Genomic DNA, 22024 nt, shown 5'->3' with positions numbered 1-22024 from the left:
TGACCATTACACCCTTCTCTCTCCCACTCCCCCTTTCCTGCAGCTTCTCTGCATCCTTCCTGTTACCTCATAGTTTTGATGCTGTTCCTCCTCTACCTTTTACAGGTCCTATTCCCCCTCTTGCTCGCACGCACGCACTCTCGTACCACTTTTCTCTCATATTGTGAAATCTATAATCACCTCTATAGTTAAGATATTCTTATGGCAAGTCAACAAATGGCCTTCATTATTAGGTATGGTGATATTGTTTGCATCATTGAGTAAGCTTGTATTAACCCTTCCAAGGCTTTGCATAGTCTCTAGCTTTGATTCTACTCGGATTCCAATGAAGGATACAATATTCCTGATGTGTACATCCGTAATCGGTGTTCAGTCGCAGGGTTTAACGCTTCTTTCTAGGTCTCCTTTCACTTGTTAAATCTTGGCTGCTTTGATGTCACAGAAGACACTAAGCGATGTTCTTTGCTACTTTGCCCAAGGGACTTCACACTGATTAAATCACTTTCAGTAAGATGAATTCACAGAAGAAAATGGGATAGAAGCAATACAAATTTCATTTGCACCAAAACTTGCCTCCTAATTTTCTGGATAGCCTCCGTTATTTCAGACTTTTAAATTGGGAAGAGGAGTTAAAATCCCGACCTTGCTGAAGCTTTTTTTTTTTTTAATCTGGATCCATACTCTACATTAACAGAAAAATGCCCAGAGCTCAGTTTTGATATTAGCCATATCCTATTAAATGATAGGCAGGCTCACTCTAGAATTATGTAAAACAAGCACAGGGATTTACTTTCTGTTGACTCTAGAATTAGTTTGGACCCTATATACTAAGCGAAGAAAACGGCTATAGTGTCGTGCCCCCACACCACGTCCTATCGACGGGGCCACTTGCACACTTGCCAGCAAATATTTATTCGGCCCTATAAAGTGGCAATGTGAATGTGTAACCAGTTACGTTTAGAGACGCAGGGCCTTTTTCTCCTGCTTGCACCCAAGTCACATGTAATAAACCTGTTAACGTAGCTTACATCTTAAGGCATGTTATTAGATAAAGGGGTATATCACAAATCCTATTTGGAAGATATTTTATTTATTTTTTACACTACAAAAAGGGAAAAAAGTAACACAGATGCAAAATGTGATGCATCCTTCTTAATACCTTCCTTTAAGCATTCCCCATATAGCATGCTGACACACAGGCAAACAATTGGGAAAATTGCTTGATAAATTGCTATTTCAAGATATTGGTTCAATGTTATTTTAGGCATTAAATGTAGTGCCCAAGGAGCCATTATATTTAGATACAGTAACTCAGTAACTCCCTCAGTGGTGAGATTTTTTCCCCCCAGTTCTTCTTGGTACTGTAGTCTTACTTTGATGCAACATTATTTGTATATGAGAAGTAACTAAATCCATATCTATTTCTTGATAACTATTGTAAACTGTACTATCGGGCTTGTTTAAAATATTTTTGTGTTGGTGCAATATTTTTTATCTCCATCAGAAAAAAGGTGCAGGATATGCAGGAAAAGCTCACATCAACGCATCATCTGTACATTTGGCTTTTGTCTTAAGATATCTTTAATAGCTTTTCAAATGTTAGACTGAAAACGTAACTATGAAACACACAATGTGTTGGTTAATAATACGTAGTATGGAACATAGTTGTAGCACATTACATGTATTGGGAGCTGAGTAAGAGACAATGCTGCTATTCTAAGTTGCATAGTGGGGGGCAAGGAGTAGATCAAGAGTGTTTTTAGCCTGCACAGTGCCCTTATGTCGTACCAGTTATGGCATGGGCACTTGCTCATTTTGAGGGGGTGATTGGGCCTGGCCAGCCTCCACTTCCACATCATGTGATCGCTCCTGGAAACGGAAGTGCTGGGCGTCCGCCACTGTATATTGTAATCAACATGTTATAAAAATAGACCCTTGCTAAACCATCTGAACGTGTTTATGACCAAGAAAGGCAAAGCAAAGGCAAAAACATTTTTCAAGGTTGACTGTTTTTGACTGCATATTAAATGTGGGTACTGATTGCTATGTGAGCATGTCATACATACAGTGTTAGGCTTTTTATATTTAACAGGGGGAGTAAAGACACAGATCAACATTTAATGAGCACAGTACAGTAGCTGTGTTCCGGATTTTTTTTACTCATGCTGATCGGAGCTATTCAGTAGATGGTTCTAAACAAGCCAGATGGCTCTACAACTGTCATAGCACACAAGCACAAAATAGGCCTGTGCATATGAAGGCACATAGAAACCCGTTCATATTTCACATTAAATAGCGGCTAGTGGATCTGTACAGTATATCGCCCTCATCTGAAAACGAGAACTATAATAAATACCTTTCCAGGGAGGGAAGCCGATGCCAAATGGATACAATTGGTGCCCATTTTAAGTGGCATATTTATTATGAAGCACTTTTATATCTCGCTACATCTTGGATTCGTTGCAGGTTGCGCAACCTTTTTTGCTGACCAACATGAGCATTCTCCGTAGGTTAAGTTAATTTTACTTTAACTTTCATGTAATCCACAAAGAACTCTGTTGGTTCTCAAAGGTGTCGCAGTGAATCTGCATTTCTCCAGGACCAATACAGCTACTAGAACTTTTTCTGCTTTTAAAAGGTGTTTGTAAGATGCACGTTAAATCTCCTAGAAAAGAGCTAAATTCATATTATAATGCGGCCTTATTCTTGCCATATGTAGCAGAGTCCCCGACCCTGCCTCCAGTGCGGGGGGAATCTGTTTAGTGGTTCCACGGAGCTCTGCGCGATCGGGAGGTGCGGGCGCAGTGGAGGAGTCGGCAGCCTTTTTAGTGTAGCTCCGCAGATGCAGCCGCGGAACTACAAGTCCCAGAATCCCTAGAAGGAGGGACTGTACCACATGGGACTGCCCAGCCAATAGGATTGTAGCAAGGGGGGAAACGGGATATCCTCCACGTGCAGGGAGCACGTGGGCCAGTCCTGATGGAGGAGGCAAAGAAGAAGGTAGTGTCCAGGGAGCAGTGCTTCCTGGCCTAGGCCTAGATCTTGCCTCCCTAGCCCCCAGGAGTTAGTACCGGAGTGTTGTAGGGAAGTCCTCAGATAGGGACACTTCCCCTACTGATACTTCTGCACCAGTGACCGGAAGGCCAAGCGTTGCTCTGCTACCTGGGATCAGGCCGCAGTATTCCAGAACATTCAGGTGAGACCCTATGGCTGGAGCTCACCCCACGAGGCAGATCAGGACACTTAGGAGAGAGGGGATGTGTGTTGGAGGCCCCGCTGCGTGGTACCCACTCCAACCCACTACGCCAAGCAGCACATGGGTACTGGAGTACCCAGGCAGGTACCCAACGTGCACCTACATCCACAGAGGGTAGCGCTACTTCACACTTGGGTGGGATTTGCTGGGACAGGACGCATGGGGTATTGGTGTCACAACACCCTCAGTACTTCGGGGGAGCCACCACGTGTAGGGTCATTAGGTGTACACTGTGGGTACAGTTATTGTATGTGTTAGTAGGTGTATACAGTAAACCTTGGTTTATATACATTGTTTGGTGTATTATTCTTTCCTGTGTATTGGTTCCTGTGAGGGGTTATCCCGCCAGTGCTGGGATCCCCCATGGGTGGAGGCTCTGCACTGCAAGGAGAAAGAGCTCGCTTAGGCCTCCTGTGAGCAAACAGGTATAGCAGCCTTAGTTCCCTTAGGCATAGGGAAAGGGGGCTACACTATTTTTAATTGTATTTCTTAAGATGCAGGAGCTATTGATACTTTTCTTGTGCTGGCTATCCATAGCAAGCATTATAGGACATATCAAGTAAGCTGTGCTCTGCCATAGGACAAACTACAGTGTCAGAAGACACCTTAAAACCCTTTCATTTCAATGGGTGTCTTTTGATGCTGGAATGTGTTGTTATGGACTAGCACCGATTAGTACATATGAGCCTACATATATTGTCTGGTTGGCAACCGCTACCAGCTTCAGTGCAGAATCTGTAACCCAACACACTGAGCTCAAAAGGACAAAACGTTTGTCTCATTGGTTATTTCAGGCTTTGCTGTATGAGCTGTACTATAACCTTAAACAAAGAGAGCCCAATGCACATCCAATCTGACAAGCTGTGTAATCTGGCAGGGGAAATCTTTGAAGGATCTGCAGTATGCCAAAATGGGTAGGAAGCTAAAGTGACACATGCAACTTATTTGCATATAACAAAAATGGAATGAGGCGCAAACACCCTCAGGAAAAATCCTCGGCGACAAATAAATGTTTATTAAAAGTGACCACACGCATCAAAAACACCAGCGGTCCCTTCCAGGTAACAGGAAAAATCGCCAAATTAGCCAATGAGAAAAGCTAAAAAAAATCTGTTTTTAATGATGCTGCGCATACAGAAAGCATAAATCGCACTCTGATGATAAAAACAAGCAGTGGGCGGTGTTCTCACCAGGACACCCGCTGCGCCTCTCGATAGCACGATCCAGGTCTCCGCTGCTCCATGATGATTGTACCTGCTGAGCTGGAAGGTGCTTGCGCATCGCATCCCCCCAGATGTCCAATCAATGCAGGTGCGTCGTACCTCCTCACGGTAGCTCATCACAGATAGCAGAACAGCACAAGTCTGTGACACAACCAGCTGGGTACAAAACTGCAGCCAGGTAAACAAATGTCTAACTTTATACACCTGCACTGAGGCAGATGCATTAACCCCCTGAGGGTGTTTGCACCTCATTCCTTTTTTGTTATTTCACACCGATAGACTGGGAGACGGTTTTTTGAAAGCTGCATTCCCTGCAGGGCTTAATATCCTGTTTGTATCACTTGCATTTTATTTGGTGTATCTTTTGCGCCTTTTTGTGTTATACTGTATGTACTTCTTTGCATGCCATTACCCAGAATCCTTGTCTGCCGTTTAACCCCGGCATGACGTGACAATAGGATGGTTTGGGGGACCTGTGGACGAGATGCAGGTGCTCCAGTGGGTTAATGACAAACCATGTATGTTCATGTTGTTCACTACTTTTAATAGGACCAAAGTGACCCGTTTTAGTGGTTACATCGGGGGGGCCTTTGTTTGAACTAAATCTGACACCTGTTATAGATATTTTTTAAGGGGTTGGGGAGGGGAAGCTGTGGCTCAGTGAGTAAAAGGCACTGATTTTTGCAGCAGGGGAATATGGTTCAAATTATTTATTTATATATATATATATATATATATATATATATATATTTCATCTTCCTCCCCCCCCCCATATATGAAATAAAAATACATATAAAACCCCCAATACATATTAAAAAAAAATACCCTGATGCATATAAAAAAAATAACCAATGCATATAAACCACACCCCCGCCCCCAATACATAAACAGACTTACCTTGTGGATGGTGTCTGCGGGGGGCCCGACGGCCAGCGCTGCACGTTGGTCCCGGCCCTGCTGCCGGTCTTCTCACAGCTGGTCCCTAGCTCTCCTTCAGCTGCAGGCCTCTTCCACTCTGTCCCATGTGTTGGAGCACGCACCGGGCCTCCCTCTGGTGCTGTGCGCCGGAAGCGGAGCCAAGCTTCTGGCGCGCTGATGTCACAGAGGCCCATCGCGCGCTGGCATTGGAAGCTTGGCATGGGACATAGTAATAGAGGCCTGCAGTTGAAGGAGAGCCGGGGCCCGGCCGCGAGAGCACCGGCAGCCGGGCCTGGCCAGAGGTTGGGCCCAACGTGCAGCGCCGGCCTGTCCCTTCTGTCCCCCCTGTCGGTGGCCCTGATCCCACACACTGTTTGATCGCCAGAACACTAGCGGCACCCGAGTCCCTCCGGTCTTCCAGCACGTCATTGCATGGTGTAGTGGTCTCTGGCTGTCTCCCAAGGACATGATTGCAAGAAGCAGATAATCCTCTTCTGTTCACCACTCCACTGAATGGACACGACCTCCCCCTAGAAAACAAGCATTTAATGCATGAAGCGCTCTGTGCGCCATAGAGCGGTTTTAATTTAAGCTGCCGATCGATTCGTTCTCCCATGATGAATCGGCAAAAACCCTGCTTCCCAGGGTTCACTAAATGGCTGCCATTCAGTTTCAATCAATCTTTCAGTGTAACTCAGCAGCTACAAAGTATCCTGATATTACTACGGTAACATTATCTATTACAGTTTGCAGCTCAAACTGCTGGGAATATTGGCAACAAATTATCTCAAACAGGAAAGTGTGACAAAGATCTTGCACTGCTGGGGAGGTGTGCTAAAGCCTGCTGTAGAAATTAAAGGATAGTCAGTATATAAACTCATTCAAAGTGGCATTAAGAGTTGAAGCTAAAAGTAAATTAAAAAAAAGTAGTACGTATGATCTAATACAGAACTGATTTATTTAAAAACAAACAAACACATGTACGATATTGCATGGATTGCTCCTTTTAAATCTCCCTTCAAGAGAAACATAATGGCCACTAAATCTCGGGTCAGTAGTGTAGGGATGTCCTGGTTTGTCTTTCTACCTCCGCTGCAGGGTGCCTCTTGAGGGAGTGTTCGGAGGTTCCGCGGCGGCCCGGCAGCACAGGGCGCCACCATGTTGCGCAATAGTCAGGCGCGTCTGTCAGACCGGAGAGTTCGCGCATGCGCAGTGCAAAGCGCGCGAACGGCTGGCCAATCACAGGGAGGCTCTGCAGTAAACTACAAACCCCAGGAGCCTCAGCGAAGCCACCTGACGCCAGGGAGCGAATAGGATTGCAGGGATTGCTGGCAGACAGGAAAGGGAAGCGAGGGGGAGAGACCACGCTAGTCAGAGGGCACCGGAGGAGCAAGGGGAGAGGTAGTGTGTGTGTGTGCAGAGGGTCAGTGACCCACCTGCTTAGGCCAGATTCCCCCTCAGGCCCCAGTGTATACCCTGAGTCACCATAAGCTTGTGGTGCTGCAGGGACGCCCTATATAGGTAGCGACACCTAGTCACTTACTGCATAGACAGATAGGGACACAGTGTTGCGGAGCTGCGGTGGTGACAGTGGTTTGGGATCAAGCTGCTGGACATCATCAACTCGAGAAAGAGACTGCGCTGGATCGGCGGATCCTTTGTGAAGCTTGTTGCAGGAATAGCCGGAAGGTATTTAATAAGTGCACCAACACCGGTACCAACAGGCGCTGATCCCGCCTTGGGGGAGGACTCTTTGGGGACACTGGGTTGAGTGACCAAAGGACTGCGCATAAATATATCAGTGGACACGGTGTGGGGTACACGCGGTGACGGGGAAGTGACATTTCTCTATAGGAGCGTGGCCGAGCCACCTGTAGATGTTATTGCATGTCAGTCGGTTAAATGTTAGATTATATGTGTGCCATTACTTATTGCTATAAGATAAGGTTATACCCATGCGTATTAGTAAACGGTTATCAAGCTGAAGTGTGTTACCATTATTCTTGCCTAGGGGAATCTCACTTATTGGGGATCCTGGGTAAGTGGAGGCGCTGCCAAGACTCTATCATTACCCCAGGCTCCCAAGTAGCGGAGGCCCAGATCTCGCTGAGCCAGCAGGTATATACAGCACTAGTAGTCGCTCTAGATAAGCAGGAAAGAGGGCTACAGTAGGAAGCTACAACATCATCGGTTGTGGCTTCCTATTGGACGGCTATTTAAATCCTCTTTAAAAACTTCTCTTGGCAACAAGGGGGTCTCCAGAGCTAAAAATTACACGGTTCAGCTCCAGAGGATCCACGTGGCTCCCACCCTGTAAAAAATGGGGAATAATTAGTGGTGGTTGCTGCTTTAAGGTCCTGCACAGGAAGCTGGTAGATGTCACTATGTACATTGCATTTAAGCTTCGATCGTTGCTATATTAGGGGGGAGAAAGATGGACACATGCCTTTGCAATACCATCAGACTGCAGTAAATAATTGAAGCACCAAAAGTATTTTAATGTGTCAGGAGTGGGTTTATTTCAGAGAAGAATCACAGGGAATCTTCTACCTATAAAAACTCCCCTTAGAGACCAAAAACTTTCTTCCAGAAGGAGGCAATTTATGTAGGGTGACCAGATTTTGAAAATGAAAAACCGGGACACATTTTTTTTTTAATATATATATATATAACAGTTTATTTATTGTAGTACACTTATACTTTACTACCATTAGAGAGTGTGTGAGTGTGTGTACACCTCAATAATCGAACAAAAAAAACCCCATGATTCTGAACCCATTAACCAGTGTCTGGATGCCCCCTCTTCACAATTTCTAAAAGCAGCAATCCTGCCTGGGATCTTACCTGATCCGCTGTCCCTCAAGGTACTATACTGGAGGGGTGGTGTTCCTTACCTGTCTTCCGTTGTCTCCCGCGTGAAATTTGAGTCAGATCTGGAAGAAAGCAGAGTAGGTTACTTCGGTGTAGGTATACGGCAGTTAAGATAAGACAGAGGGTGAGGGAGACAGGGAGGGAGGGCGAGGGAGGGAGACAGGAATGGAGGGATGGAGGGAGACAGGGAGGGAGGGCGAGGGAGACAGACAGGGAGAGAGGGCGAGGGAGGGAGACAGGGAGGGAGGGAGGGAGGGCGAGACAGGGAAGGTGAGACGGAGGGAGGGTGAGACAGGGAGGGTGAGGGAGGGAGGCTGAGACAGGGAGGGAGGGTGAGACAGGGAGGGAGGGTGAGTGAGGGAGGGAGGATGTGTGAGGGAGGGTGAGACAGGGAGGGAGGGTGAGACGGAGGGAGGGAGGGTGAAACAGGGAGGGAGGGAGGGTGAGACAGGGAGGGAGGGTGAGACAGGGAGGGAGGGAGGGTGAGACAGGGAGGGAGACGGGGTGAGACAGGGAGGGAGACGGGGTGAGACAGGGAGGGAGACGGGGTGTGAGGGAAGGAGGGAGACAGGGTGGGAGGGAAGGAGGGAGACAGGGTGGGAGGGAAGGAGGGAGACAGGGTGGGAGGGAAGGAGGGAGACAGGGTGGGAGGGAAGGAGGGAGACAGGGTGGGAGGGAAGGAGGGAGACAGGGTGGGGGAGAGGGAGGGAGAGAGAGACACACCCACTGACACACACACACACTGATACACACACACCCCCACTGATACACACACACACCCCCACACACACACACACACCCCCACACACACACACACCCCCACTGATACACACACACACACTGATACTGTTACACACACACACTGATACTGTTACACACACACACACTGATACACACACACACTGATACACACCCACTGATACACACACACCCCCACTGATACAAACACACACCCCCACTGATACACACACACCCCCACTGATACACACACACCCCCTACTGATACACACACACCCCCACTGATACACACACCCCCACTGATACACACACACACCCCCACTGATACACACACACACCCCACTGATACACACACACACACCCCACTGATACACACACACACCCCCACTGATACACACACACACACCCCCACTGATACACACACACACACCCACTGATACACACACACACACCCACTGATACACACACACACACACACACTGATACAAACACACACACCCACTGATACACACACACACACACACTGATACACACACACACACACACTGATACACCCACACACACACACCCACAGATACACACACACACACAGATACACACACACACCCACTGATACACACAACACCCCCCACTGATACACACACACACACACTGATACACACCCCCACTGATACACACACCCACTGATACACACACACACACACACACTGATACACACACACACACACACACTGATACACACACACACACAGATACACACACACCCACTGATACACACAACACCCCCCCACTGATACACACACACACACACACTGATACACACACACCCACACACACTGTTACACACCGCCTCCCCCTGCACCGCCCGCGACCGCGCAGCAACCACTGCCCGCCCCCGAGCCCATCTCCCACACCAAGGGGACAGGGGGAAGTGAGCGCCGGGGGGGCAAAGCTGTGAGCGCCGGGGGGCAAAGCTAGGAGCGCCGATGGGCAATGCTGGGAGCGCCGGGGGGGCAAAGCTGGGAGCGCCGGGGGGGCAAAGCTGTGAGCGCCGGGGGGGCAATGGTGGGAGCGCCGGGGGGGGGCAATGGTGGGAGTGCCGGGGGGGGCAATGCTGGGAGCGCCAGGGGGGGCAATGGTGGGAGCGCCGGGGGGGGCATTGCTGGGAGCGCCGGGGGGGGCAATGCTGGGAGCGCCGGGGGGGGCAAAGGTACAAGGTGGTACAAAGGCAGGCGCACCCCCGCTACCACCTCCTATTACCCCCCCTGGCTGGGACCCGGGACAGAAGGGGGACACTCACCGCGCACAGAGGAGCCGGGTGCGGGAAGACACGTATGCTCTGCACAAAGCGGAAGTCCCGCCCCCGGCTTCCTCTGACCTGCCTGCAACCAATCCCCTGCGGGCCGGCCGGCATTCTAAGTCCCGCCCCCGGCATCATCATTCATCCAATCCCCTGCGGGCCGGCCGGCATTCTAAGTCCCGCCCCCGGCATTCTCCATCATTCAGTCCCCCCGGCAGCATTCACACACACACATACAAAATACTTACCGGCCGCCGCATTCTCCTCACCGCCGCTGCCCCGCAATACCGGGACCAGGGACAAAAACCGGGATGACTTAAAACCGGGACAGGACTGTCCTGGTAAAATTGGTACGAATGGTCACCGTACAATTATGGGAGAGTGCCACCAGATGTGGGGCGTGTTGCCCACAATCTCACCAGCAGCAAGGGGGTGTGCCCTTAAAATTGTAAGTGTTTTTAAAGCCTTTAAAAAAAAAATGTATCTTGGCAGGCAGCGTTGTCAACATTGAGGCCATACCCCATCTGGTCCGCAGACATGCAGTGCGTGTCCCACACACCCCCTTCATTCACAATCCCATGTGAAACTGAAGACAAAGGAAATTTGTCCGATTTTTAAAATGTGTGGGTTTTTTTTTTTTTTTGGTAATATTTTTTTTTATATATATATATATATATATACACATTTAGACTTGGTCTGTTTTTGAAAGAAATGTAACACGTATTTATTTAATTAAACAGATCACTGCCGCTTGTTCCATCTGGTTGTAAATGAACCTACAGGGGATCCGAAGAGTGCTGTGCAAATGTGTCCAAATTCGGTCCAACTTTCGAAAAAAAATTAGCCAAAGCATTCTACGCTGTAGAAAAAGTTGAGATGACGCAAAAGTTGAAATCTTTGAATTGCACCAGAGACGAATATACCCTGAAATGTGGGGTTTTACTAAGCTTTTCTCTCATTTTTCTGTCTCGCCTGCAAAACCCCATATTTCAGGCTGTGCAGATGTTTACTTGGCAAATGTTTTAAAAATTGTGTTTGTTTGAAATAAAAAAACTTTTGCCAGGTTCCAGAATTTAGGTGGAAAGTTTTGCATATCTCTAATTGCTACAGAAGATAATGTATTAACGCTGAAATTGTTGCTTGTTTATGCTGCTAATACAAGTAAATATGTTTTCTTTGTCTGCTTTTTAGAATTATCCTACGGAAATAATTCCATTTTAACTAATGCTAAATGCAAGAGTATTCCTGAACCAGCACCAGTGTTTGTAGAAATGTATCCACAGAACTGAACCTATTTATAACACATTTTAGTGGTAACGCAGGAATTAAACCTGCAGGATTTCAGCCACCCACCAGATGTTTGCAATGGGTTTGAATGCTAAAAAAGCTATAGACTTTTTTTTTTTTCTATTTTACCTATCCATGGGTTTTTACTCGGAGGGCAAATAACCACATTCTATCAATGTACAAAAATGAGTCATCCATTCAGATAACTGAAATGCTCAATGGTTGTGATTAAAGCCGCAATCCGAGAAGCCGGCAACTTCACAAAAGCTGAACCCTGTTAATTTCGGCTCCGGTCACCCCCTGCTTGCCGAGATCCTTGCCTCTGTAGTAGGTGCCGGTAGCCGATTTTGCTCGGCTAGCAGGGATCACATAATGGCTGCTTTTCAAAGCTCCCACTCGCTGCAGGCCAATCGAAAAACATGGCGACGTCATCCGGTGTGGCTTCCTATTGGCCCATGTGACGCGGGAGCTTTAAAGAGCAGAGGGATAACGGCACCTACTATAGAGGTAAGTATTCTGGAAGCAGGGGGTCCCCAGAGATGAAATGGGGTTCAGGATAACTGGCTTGGATTGCTCCTTTAACATGATGTAAGGCCCGCCCCAATGAATTGTGGGTGGATGAAACCATTGTGTTGGTTGAATGGGTAAAAGGGTCAGTGTAGCTGTCTCAGCCAGTAAAAGTGCTCCCATCTGAAAGTTGTGCGTGGCCTAGGAGACAGGCCATGCATAGAGTACAGGGTTCTTATTGAGCAATGTCATATCTCTGATACATGTTTATATTATATACACACTGTTGAATGAGAGACCATATGCATCATATTCGATGGAAGCATCCATCCGTTCATGCTAAATAATAACAATCCGCTATTGTTTATTCATTACAGCAAGTTCTGATTTTCCAAACAATGAAGGACAGGCCATTAAAGATGGGGTGAACCGGAACTCTGCGATTATTGGAGGTAAGGAACAAATACAGGTTTTCATTGTGTTTTCCGTGCTTGCTGCAATGGAATGCATGGCAGACCTTCCACCAGTGAAGGAGAGAATGGTCCATTAGCTTGTACAGTTTGGATACTGAGGACTGTAGGCAGGGGCGAACCTTCAGCCTTGCCCCTCTTTCCTCCACTCTCCCTCCCCCCCGCCCCCCCCCCCCCCCAACCAATTAACTTTGGGAATTTTTTTTTCTTTAAAATATTTAACCTAAAAGGTTTTTATTCTCCTTACATTTATACACTCTCCCTGACATTCTCTCCACCCCCGTCCCCCTCTCTCTTCCCACTGACTCCCGGACACAACAGTAAAAAAACAGGGCCGGCCTTAGTAATTTCGGTGCTCTCCCCTTTTTTTTTTTTTTCTAAACACTGTAACGCTCGCTTGCGCTCTCCCCCACCACCACCATACACACACAATACCCCTCCCCCACAATAGCCCCACACCTTACATTGAGGGAGCCTCTGCCGAGCGCTGAAAGTTGCTGCCTCCTCCTACTCTGCTACTGCGTGCCCGCCTCCACCAGAAGGCCTCACAGCAGCGGAGGAGGAGTAGAAGACGCGCACTAGCAGGGGACGAGGCGGAAACCCGGCAGCAACTTCCCGCGCTCGCTGGGCCCCGGCAGTTAGTCTGACAGCCCTGGGGTAGGTTGATGGGCACGGTCCTTCAGCGCACCCCCAATTGCTTGGCGCCCTGATTGACCTCACCTATCGATCTACCCTAAAGCCGGTCCTGCGACAGAATAGACACACACAGGACTCGCCTCTCTCCTGTACATGCTGCTGCCTCCTTTGCTTGGCCCTGCCCCCAGGCTCCTGATTGGCTACAGTCCTGCTCGCTCCCTGCTTGGGGAAATCCCCCATAGGTTAAGAAAATGCATTAGGCTGACTAAGCGGCTGCTGCTTCCCAAATTCTGCCGGTCTTGGCGGCCGCCTATTTCGCATAATGGTTAAACGGGCCCTGTAGGGAATTACAATGAGTGGTTTCCAGACTATAGTACAAGTAAAAAGAAAAAAAGTTTTTTTTTCTATATGAGGTATTGGTTATCCACACTAAGTATTGGTTATCCTTAGATCAAAAAGGCAGCATCTATCTTCAGCTTTGAATAAGGACGTTTGTCCCCTCATATAAAAACTGAACTTGCAATTCATCTTTTATCATATGGCTGATACTTGACCCATCTATTTACTCCTATTGGTTCATGTCACATATTTTGTTTTGTACTAATTTACAATCGATTTGTTTTTTTTGTTTTTTAACACCATTTTTATTTTCTCTTTTTTTTCCATAAATTCAAGAGCTATTGTGAGCCATTTTCATCTTTATGTTATTAGCAGTTCTTGAAAAACCCATTCCATCCAGGTTCATTCTTACACACCTTTTCATTTCATTAAGGCTATTATATATATATATATATATATATATATATATATATATATATATATATATATATATATATTTATATATATATATATATATATGCAATTATATCCCTCATTTCATATTAACCAGTTCATATATCCATTTTCTGCAAGACTTTGGGGTGAACACATCAGCGCACCAGTTTTTTCCATTCGCATTTTTTTATAGTACAAGTAAACCACCCTCGGGCTCACAAAGCCCTAGACAAGTGGTACTCGACACTTACACTAAATGTGTTTCTAGCAATTATCTTTGAAACCAGGGAGTCCCAAGAGCTGAACATAGCGGGATTTAGCTATGAAGGGCCCCCCATTTTCCGTTCCAGAGACCCCCTGGTTTCTGAAATACCTCCTGGTGTAGTTACCAGTGTTCTTGCTCCCTGGAGGATTATCAACATGGCTGCCAAATCTCGCTGTTTCAGCAGGCCAATAGGAAGCCACAACATCATCCGTCACAGGGGAACCCCACTTCTAATCCTGATGACAAAAAACTGTTATGCAAGTGTAGAATTCTGACGGAAGTGCGGCTTCCATTTTGATCAGCGCTGTGATCTGAACAGTACATTTTAGTAGCAACTGTCTATAAAATGAATAAAGACTCCCATTAGGCATGACCCGTTTTATGGTTCTGATTCCCAGCATAAATAGCACGCATGCCCCAATCTCCAGCATTGCTTTGAATTTGACAGTAGACAGTGTTATTGATGTCTTGAATTGTATTCTGTTTCAAAGGTGCTCTTTAACCAGATGAGAAAGCTGGTCTTACAAAGTCTCTGTCAAATAAATTAGCTATGCTGGCAGATGTGCATTTTATTGTTCATAAAAGGTGCTGGATTGACGGGACGGGATCTGTAAAAAAAAATCAATGAACATTTCCCATTATCATAGAGGTATAATTGTAAGTCCACCTTTTTTTTTTTTTTTTTTTTTTTTTTTTAACTCTTTCAGTACCTGAGAGATCTGAGACCTGATGCTTGTGTAGCGTCATGCAGCACCAGCGTTTAAATTATGCTTTAACTTTTTTGTGGACTTTGATTTTTTTCTTTTTGCGAGAGACCCCAAAAGAAGGAAGCAACCGGTCTATCTTATCCTATCTAAAATAGCTACAATGTTTAGTGATGTGTTTTTTCCACAAAGTTTACATTGTGAAACGGCACAGCTGCTCGAAAATGACAGAGGAGGTGTTACACATGGGAGTTCTTCGAATGGATTGTAACTACAATACAAGTTGCTACGTGAGAATGTGCTTTTAGGGCACTGGTCTGTGAAGTGGAAAATGTGGGTTTTGAGATCAGTTTTGAGATCAGCTCCATGTAACATTGAGCAGTCACTTGATTTCACCAGGTATGAAAACTTAGATTGTAAACTCTTTGGGATACAACGTGCAGCATAGTAAAGCTAACCAAACCTGTGCTCGTAGGATTCCTAGTGCTTTTTTTGTGGGGGAATGGAGTTCTAGCACCTTTTTTTTGAGCTCAGAAATCCTTTATGTCACCCCAAAAACGTAGGCAGGGCTTTACAATACATACAAGAATGCAGGGAATTACAATAGTAAGTAAAGAATGCTTATACTGGGTGTACTTCTAGGTCTCTCAGGAGGCCAGGAGAATGGTCAAACTTTTTGTGATTGACTTGCTCGATTCGAATGTATAGCTTAATCCTTTGGTTGCTGTTTGACGTAGCTACTATGTCATTGGGTCTAGCACTCCAGGGGCCCGATGATGTAATAACTATGTCATAACTTACCATCTAGTTTTTTTTTTCTAGGGCAGATCACGTTCAGGAGAGGAACAGGAGAGGATTCCTCTTCTGTTCCGACATCAGTAAGGGAGCGATCACATGATCGCTGCAGAGAAGTGGTCACGTAATTGCGAGTGCCGGAGGGTCCATGACCATTCTGGTGCCACGACCCTTCTGGCACTCAAGGTTAATGTTTCTTTCCTGATAAAATCTAATAATAATAATGATCCGTATTATGTTATGTTCTGCTGTTCCACGCACTCTTTTTGTTTCTCTTAGGGGTCATAGCTGTTGTGATCTTCACGATACTCTGCACCCTTGTGTTTTTGATACGTTACATGTTCCGCCACAAGGGGACCTACCACACCAACGAAGCCAAGGGAGCTGAATCCGCCGACACTGCCGATGCGGCCATCATAAACAACGACCCCAATTTCACAGAGACCATTGACGAGAGCAAAAAGGAGTGGCTGATCTGAGACGGAACGAGAAGGGAGCAAGTTTCGGGGGTTGGGATGGACTTTGTCTCGGCAATGCTCGGCTTCAGACTTCTTCTCACGAGCGGCTCTGCAGGACAGCAGATTATACCGACAACAACACAAAGCATAAACTTTGAGAAAGGCATTTGAAAGCACTTTTCAGTTTACTTTTACAGTTGGGTTTTTGCTCCTTCTGTATCTTCCCTGCCTAAAAAAAAATGAAATATCAGCTTCTAGAGTTTTAGCATCGGTTAAGAGTTGTCAGTAATATCTGTATTTTTTTTTGTGTTTTAGAGGCGATCTAAATACTTATTAAAGAAAAAGGCCAGTTTTTTATATAGGGTTTTTTTTTTTAAGCTCTTAAAATGTTAGTATTTCTGTCTTAAGGAAGTCAACATAGAGAAGTTGTGTGTATGATGTATATACAGTATATATATATATATTAACACATGTACTTTTCCTGATAACTGTTCTTTTCGTTTCACCTTCTGTCAGATCTTAACAGGGGTCATGTTAACATAGTAAGATTTACTCGCCAATGTACTGTATGCAATGGCACTGCAGTAACTCGTATGGGTTAATATTGGAGCATTGCCAAGCCAGGAGCGACTGTATTTGCCAACTATCAAGATGACATCACTAAATGCTAATGTCTTGGGAACAAAGGGCTAGATTTACTAAGCCCTGTTAACCTATTATACGTGGCATTAATCTAAGTTAACGCCCATTAATCAACGCAGTATTCACTAAAGCAAATCCTGTAAAACACACGAACGGCCTACAAATGAGCGTAAAATTATATCCATCCCATATTCACCATGCTCTGTTACGGTGAACAGAAAATAATTCATACCTAATTTAGCGTTCCTCCCATCCAGAGCCTGAAATAGGAGACTTTAGTAAGGGAAGAAAGATATATTGTGCATCATTATATTAGCATGTTTCTCAGGTGTGTGTACAGATCTTTCCCCACAGAGTATAGGGTAATCTATATCTCTTTGTCTTCTTTCCTTTGTCTCTCTCTTCCTTCCCCCTTTTCCTTGTCTGTCCTCTCTCCCTCTTTTCCCTCCTGTCTCTCTTCTCCCCCACCCCTTTCCCTTCTCTCTTCTCCACCTCTCCCTCTTTCTCTCTGTCCTCTCCTCTTTCTCTCTGTCCTCTTTCCTCTCCTCTCTCTGTCCTCTCTCTCTCGCGCTCGCTCTCTCTCGCGCTCGCTCTCTCTCGCGCTCGCTCTCTCTCGCGCTCGCTCTCTCTCGCGCTCTCTCTCGCGCTCGCTCTCTCTCGCGCTCTCCCCGTCTCCTCTTGCTCCTCTAAAAAAAACAAACAAAAAAATATTTTGGTGTCTGGATGGGAATAAAGCTGAATGATCCTGATATAACGTGATGCCAATTAGCTAAATTGAACCTTTTGCTGTTGCATATAATTACCTTGCTGAATAAAACATTAACTCAGAGAAAATAACGGTCGTTCATTTTTTTAGGTAACGTCACATTATTTGCCCTGATTTTCACGGCGCTTACTGAATCTAGCCCTGAGACTCCATGCAGACACAACAGGTTATTGTGTACTACAGGTCTTGTAATCTGGACCAAAGGCTTCTTTGAAACAATGCATCGGGTTCTCTTACAACAAATAAGTGATATCGCAGGCCTAGCGTCTCGTCTGTTTCACAAAGAGGATGGTTTTGTAGGCGCTGTTCACAGAAATAGAGGAATCTAATGTGCAGGTTTCTTTGTTTTCGAGGCAATTGAGTTTCACAATTGAAATGTTGAAAGTCCACATTGCTGTATATTATAATGCAGAATATAACCATATAGCCAACCCTCTAGCAGTGTTTATTATTATGCTTACACCTTTCAGATCTGCATTTCAGTAGTATGGGGTTTACAGTTTAATCTTTTGTGACTTAAAAAAATAATGCAGGAGAAAATGTAGACTTGCAACCAATAAATTACATGAGGTGAACTTTGAAAGAATACATTAAATAGAAATTGAACAGTGTACTTGCACTAAATCTTGAAATGATAGTGAAAACTTTCTTGCACTGTGGTTCTGCTCGGGATACATTCAAATGTATGTTTATCCTCTTTAGACATTGACCATATCAACTAAGTAAGGCATTATTCAATGATGGTAATACTTTCCTCTATATATACTTTCCACTGTTAATTGTGTGGTCATCTCTCAATTCTTTTATACTATAACGAGAAAGATGAAGTAGCAGCAGCAGTAGCACATTAATACGCACAAAGTTGTTCCGTTCACAATCTTCCTAGCAAACAAACTAGGTTGATGAGAGAAATCATTACATTAAAGTGCACAGAGATTGAGTGGATTACAAGCAGAGTTTTACCAGAGCAAATAAAAATAAGTGGGGTGAGGAGGGGGAACAAAGGAACATATACACACAAGAAAGGGGGTGAAAGTTCTAGAAAGGAAAAACATACTAGAGGGGAGAATAGGCTTATAATTAAATCCGAAGACTCGCCATCACACCGTTCTAAAATGCTCAGACATTGACCTCCGGTATCCCACTAGTTTGGTAAGGGCCACCAGACTCCAATATTTTAAGTGTATGGGAAAAGGTGACTGGCTAATTTTACTGTGACCTCCCAGATTCTGGAAAGGCGCCATGACATACTGTATACGGTGGCAACTCTTCTTGGTGCCTGCTAGAAAGTATTCACCTTTAAAATCTTTCGAATAAAGTACATGGAGACAGATTAAAAATATTAGTCAAACGCTCACAATTTGATTAAAACATTTTAATTTTTTTACTCAAACGTAATGCATGAAAACAATATTTCTGTACACAGTAACATTTCAGCATTTATATGCACAACAAGGTGCAGGTTTTTAAAAAATGGTGTGGTTTGAAAAATTGTTCTCAACTTGAATAAGTTTTAAAAGCCTCTACTTATTTACTATGTACAGTATATGACATGTTGAATTTTAAATAACATGCCCTTCTGAAAGGCAGCATTTTCTCCCATACTTTGTGTGCTGAAATCTTGTCATGAGCAGTCAATTAATTATTATTTATTTTGGCACCAGCCCTTACAGTTACCATATTAACAGCTTTCCATATTTATCAGGGAGATTCCCTGATTTTTAACTGAAAAAGTGCATTATTTTCCTGCTGCCTCCCTGAGAATATCTCCATGTAGTAACAAAGGAGGGAGAGGGAGTAGGTGGTATGATACCTATGATTGGACCAACAAGTAGTTGAAATGTTACAGGCTTTCGAACCTGTCCTTAATCGGGTGTGTAAGAATACCTCCTTCATCCTAATAAAAGTCCATGGAAGTTTTAGAAATCTCCGACATCATAATTGCCAAATCTCCCTGAAAGAAGCTTTCAAATGTTGACTAGTATGCCATCGTTAAATAGTTTGACTAGCAACAGTAGTTTTTCTGAGTAGGTTGAGCACCTTAGATTGGCCTGACCCTTGCATTCACCACCACTTTCCCAGAGGCAAAGACCCACATACTCTGAAAGCTATCGTTATTCTTTATCATTATATGTAGCTGACACTGAATGAAATAAAGGGGAAAAGACATTGCAACCATGGGATGGTGGAGTCTCTACTGAGCAGATTGTAATGTGTATGCAAAATAACTCCAAGATGACTAACACATGGCAGTATTTGAATGAAACGTAACCATTTTTGTTTTGCATTTTTAATCATCCTGTCGCATATATATATATATATATATATATATATATATATATATATATATATATATATAAGTCATGGATAGACATGGGCATCTTGTAGATCAAAATATGGTTAAATCAATAAATTCCCATTTTGATTTCAAGAAATGAATACTTTTAATCAATCCCCAGGTATACCTCTCCACATTTACACTACAGATGCACCCTTGGCCAAGGGATTGATACATGGCTTCCGAAATAATGGCACCAGGTGCTAATGAAGTGTAGATGTAAAAATCAGTGGAGTCGTTTGAGAACCATTTCAATAGGTTTCCATCCACGGGGAAGTTTTACATTTGAACAGCAAATAAACTAAAGGTTTCACCACCCTTCTAAACTCTCTAATGTGTTATAAAAAAAAATAGCTCTGGAGGGTCCTGCACCAGTAGAAGTGATTTGTCACAGAACTATTATAACCGTTTTCCACAAGTGTGGTGGTGGCATCTGGGACTAGAACTTTCCTTGATTTGTACTCTGAACTGCTTCATATTCTAAACAATATGAATCGGCTGATACTCGGTACTGCACGAGAACAGGACCAGGGGAAATACACAATGGTCACCTCATCCAAGTACTATATCAGGGGTGCTCCAGTCCTCAAGACCTCCCTCCCACCCCAACAGATCAGGTTGTAAGGACATCCCAGCTTCAGAACAAAAATTCCGAGGTCAAGTTTTTTTTTTTTTAACCAAATTACAAATCAAATACATTTATAAGAGCAGCAGCATGTAACCTGAATGGAGCAAGGAACTAATGTATGTATGCCGACTATTCTTTGTGAATGTCCTTTTTATTTTAAATTACAATTCTATTAGAAAACAGATTGATAAATAAAAATGGATAACAAACCAATATGGTTTCTAAAACCAGCCGATTTGTTTAATTGTGGAACTTTTTTTTGTGTGTGTTTTGGTTTGACTACCTGCATATATTTGATTTAGATAATATTATCAAGCATCGTTCTGGAAGTGACGCAAGGATTGCACAGGGCACCTTCATGGGAATGCTGAAGCTGTTAAGAGTTTTAGTTATACGGTACATACTAGTCCTGAGAGCCAAAAATAATTCAGATCTCAACAATCAGATCTTTCAACAATTGCTAATGGGGAAGAAAAAAAAAACTTTACGGAAAATTTCTTAGGAGAAGGGCTTCCTCCTCCCCTCTTTGAATGGCCGATCTTGTAGCTTGGTACACTTGAGGGGAGGATCAAGAGCGCAAATACTTCCAGAATTTATGTGAAAAACAAAAAAAAAGAACATATAGTGCAATTTCGTTTAAACCAGATTAATAAAAGTGAAGATTCGTAGTTATCTCACTCACAATTGAGACGATTATAGTAGACAATTGTTTAGAGTTACCAACTCACAGGGGTTTTCTTCAGATATTCCCAGAGAGCGTCCCTCAGGAACAGGATGGAAGGGATGGGTAAATTCCCATATGTGAAAAACAGAGAGGACACACAGATAGTATAGATTGCTTTATATTCATGCAAAAATAAAGGTAATACACTTACCTAAGTGCTGTAAATACAGGCATTTGGTCCACCCTGGGTCAGACTGTGGTAGAGGACTGCAACACTCCTTTCCTGATGATACACCTGTGGTGGCCGTCCACAGGGGCAAATGTCCAGATCCAGGAAGGGGAAAACCAAAACAAATTGGCCCAGGATCCTCAGAGTAGTTCACCACACACCAAACACCTTGAGTGTCTCCAAAAGGTTGCACACTCTCCCATACGCGTTTCACTCAATTTGAGCTTCCTCAGGGGGTAAACACACAAAATCTGTTGTTGCAAAATGTGTCCGAAAATGTAAGTTACCCTCTACAAAGCGTGCAATAGTTCATTAAGAGCCCAAAGCATCACTTATTAAAGAGTTGTTTTAATATATATAAAAATACAGTACTTTAGATTACAGAAAAAAAGATAATTACAAGAACATAATTACAATAAATGCATAACAGTTCCTTAAAATAAAATGATATAACATACATAGAAATTCCTATACTTTACCACGTTATAGGTTTTCCCAGAGAGGTCAGTGGCGTAGTAAAGATGAAAACTCACGTGTCTGATCCTAAACAAACCT

The 22024-nt window shown here is 44.3% G+C and overlaps 1 protein-coding gene across 2 annotated transcripts in view; it reads left to right on the top strand.

Moving 5' to 3' along the window:
* CNTNAP2 (contactin associated protein 2) overlaps positions 1-20782 on the top strand; it is a 1988831-nt gene extending 1968049 nt beyond the window's left edge. Inside the window, exons 23-24 of one of the 2 annotated variants that reach the window (XM_075586746.1) lie at positions 12478-12552; positions 16024-20782. In XM_075586746.1, the coding sequence (XP_075442861.1) occupies positions 12478-12552; positions 16024-16223 (275 nt within the window). In that variant the 3' untranslated portion in view covers positions 16224-20782. The remainder of the gene's footprint in view (positions 1-12477; positions 12553-16023) is intronic. The other variant, XM_075586748.1, reaches the window with a different exon arrangement.
* The last annotated feature ends 1242 nt before the right edge of the window (positions 20783-22024 follow it).

The sequence above is a fragment of the Ascaphus truei genome, chromosome 2, assembly GCF_040206685.1.
Source record: "Ascaphus truei isolate aAscTru1 chromosome 2, aAscTru1.hap1, whole genome shotgun sequence".
NCBI lineage: Eukaryota > Metazoa > Chordata > Amphibia > Anura > Ascaphidae > Ascaphus > Ascaphus truei.
This window is presented reverse-complemented; position numbering and strand designations above follow the sequence as displayed.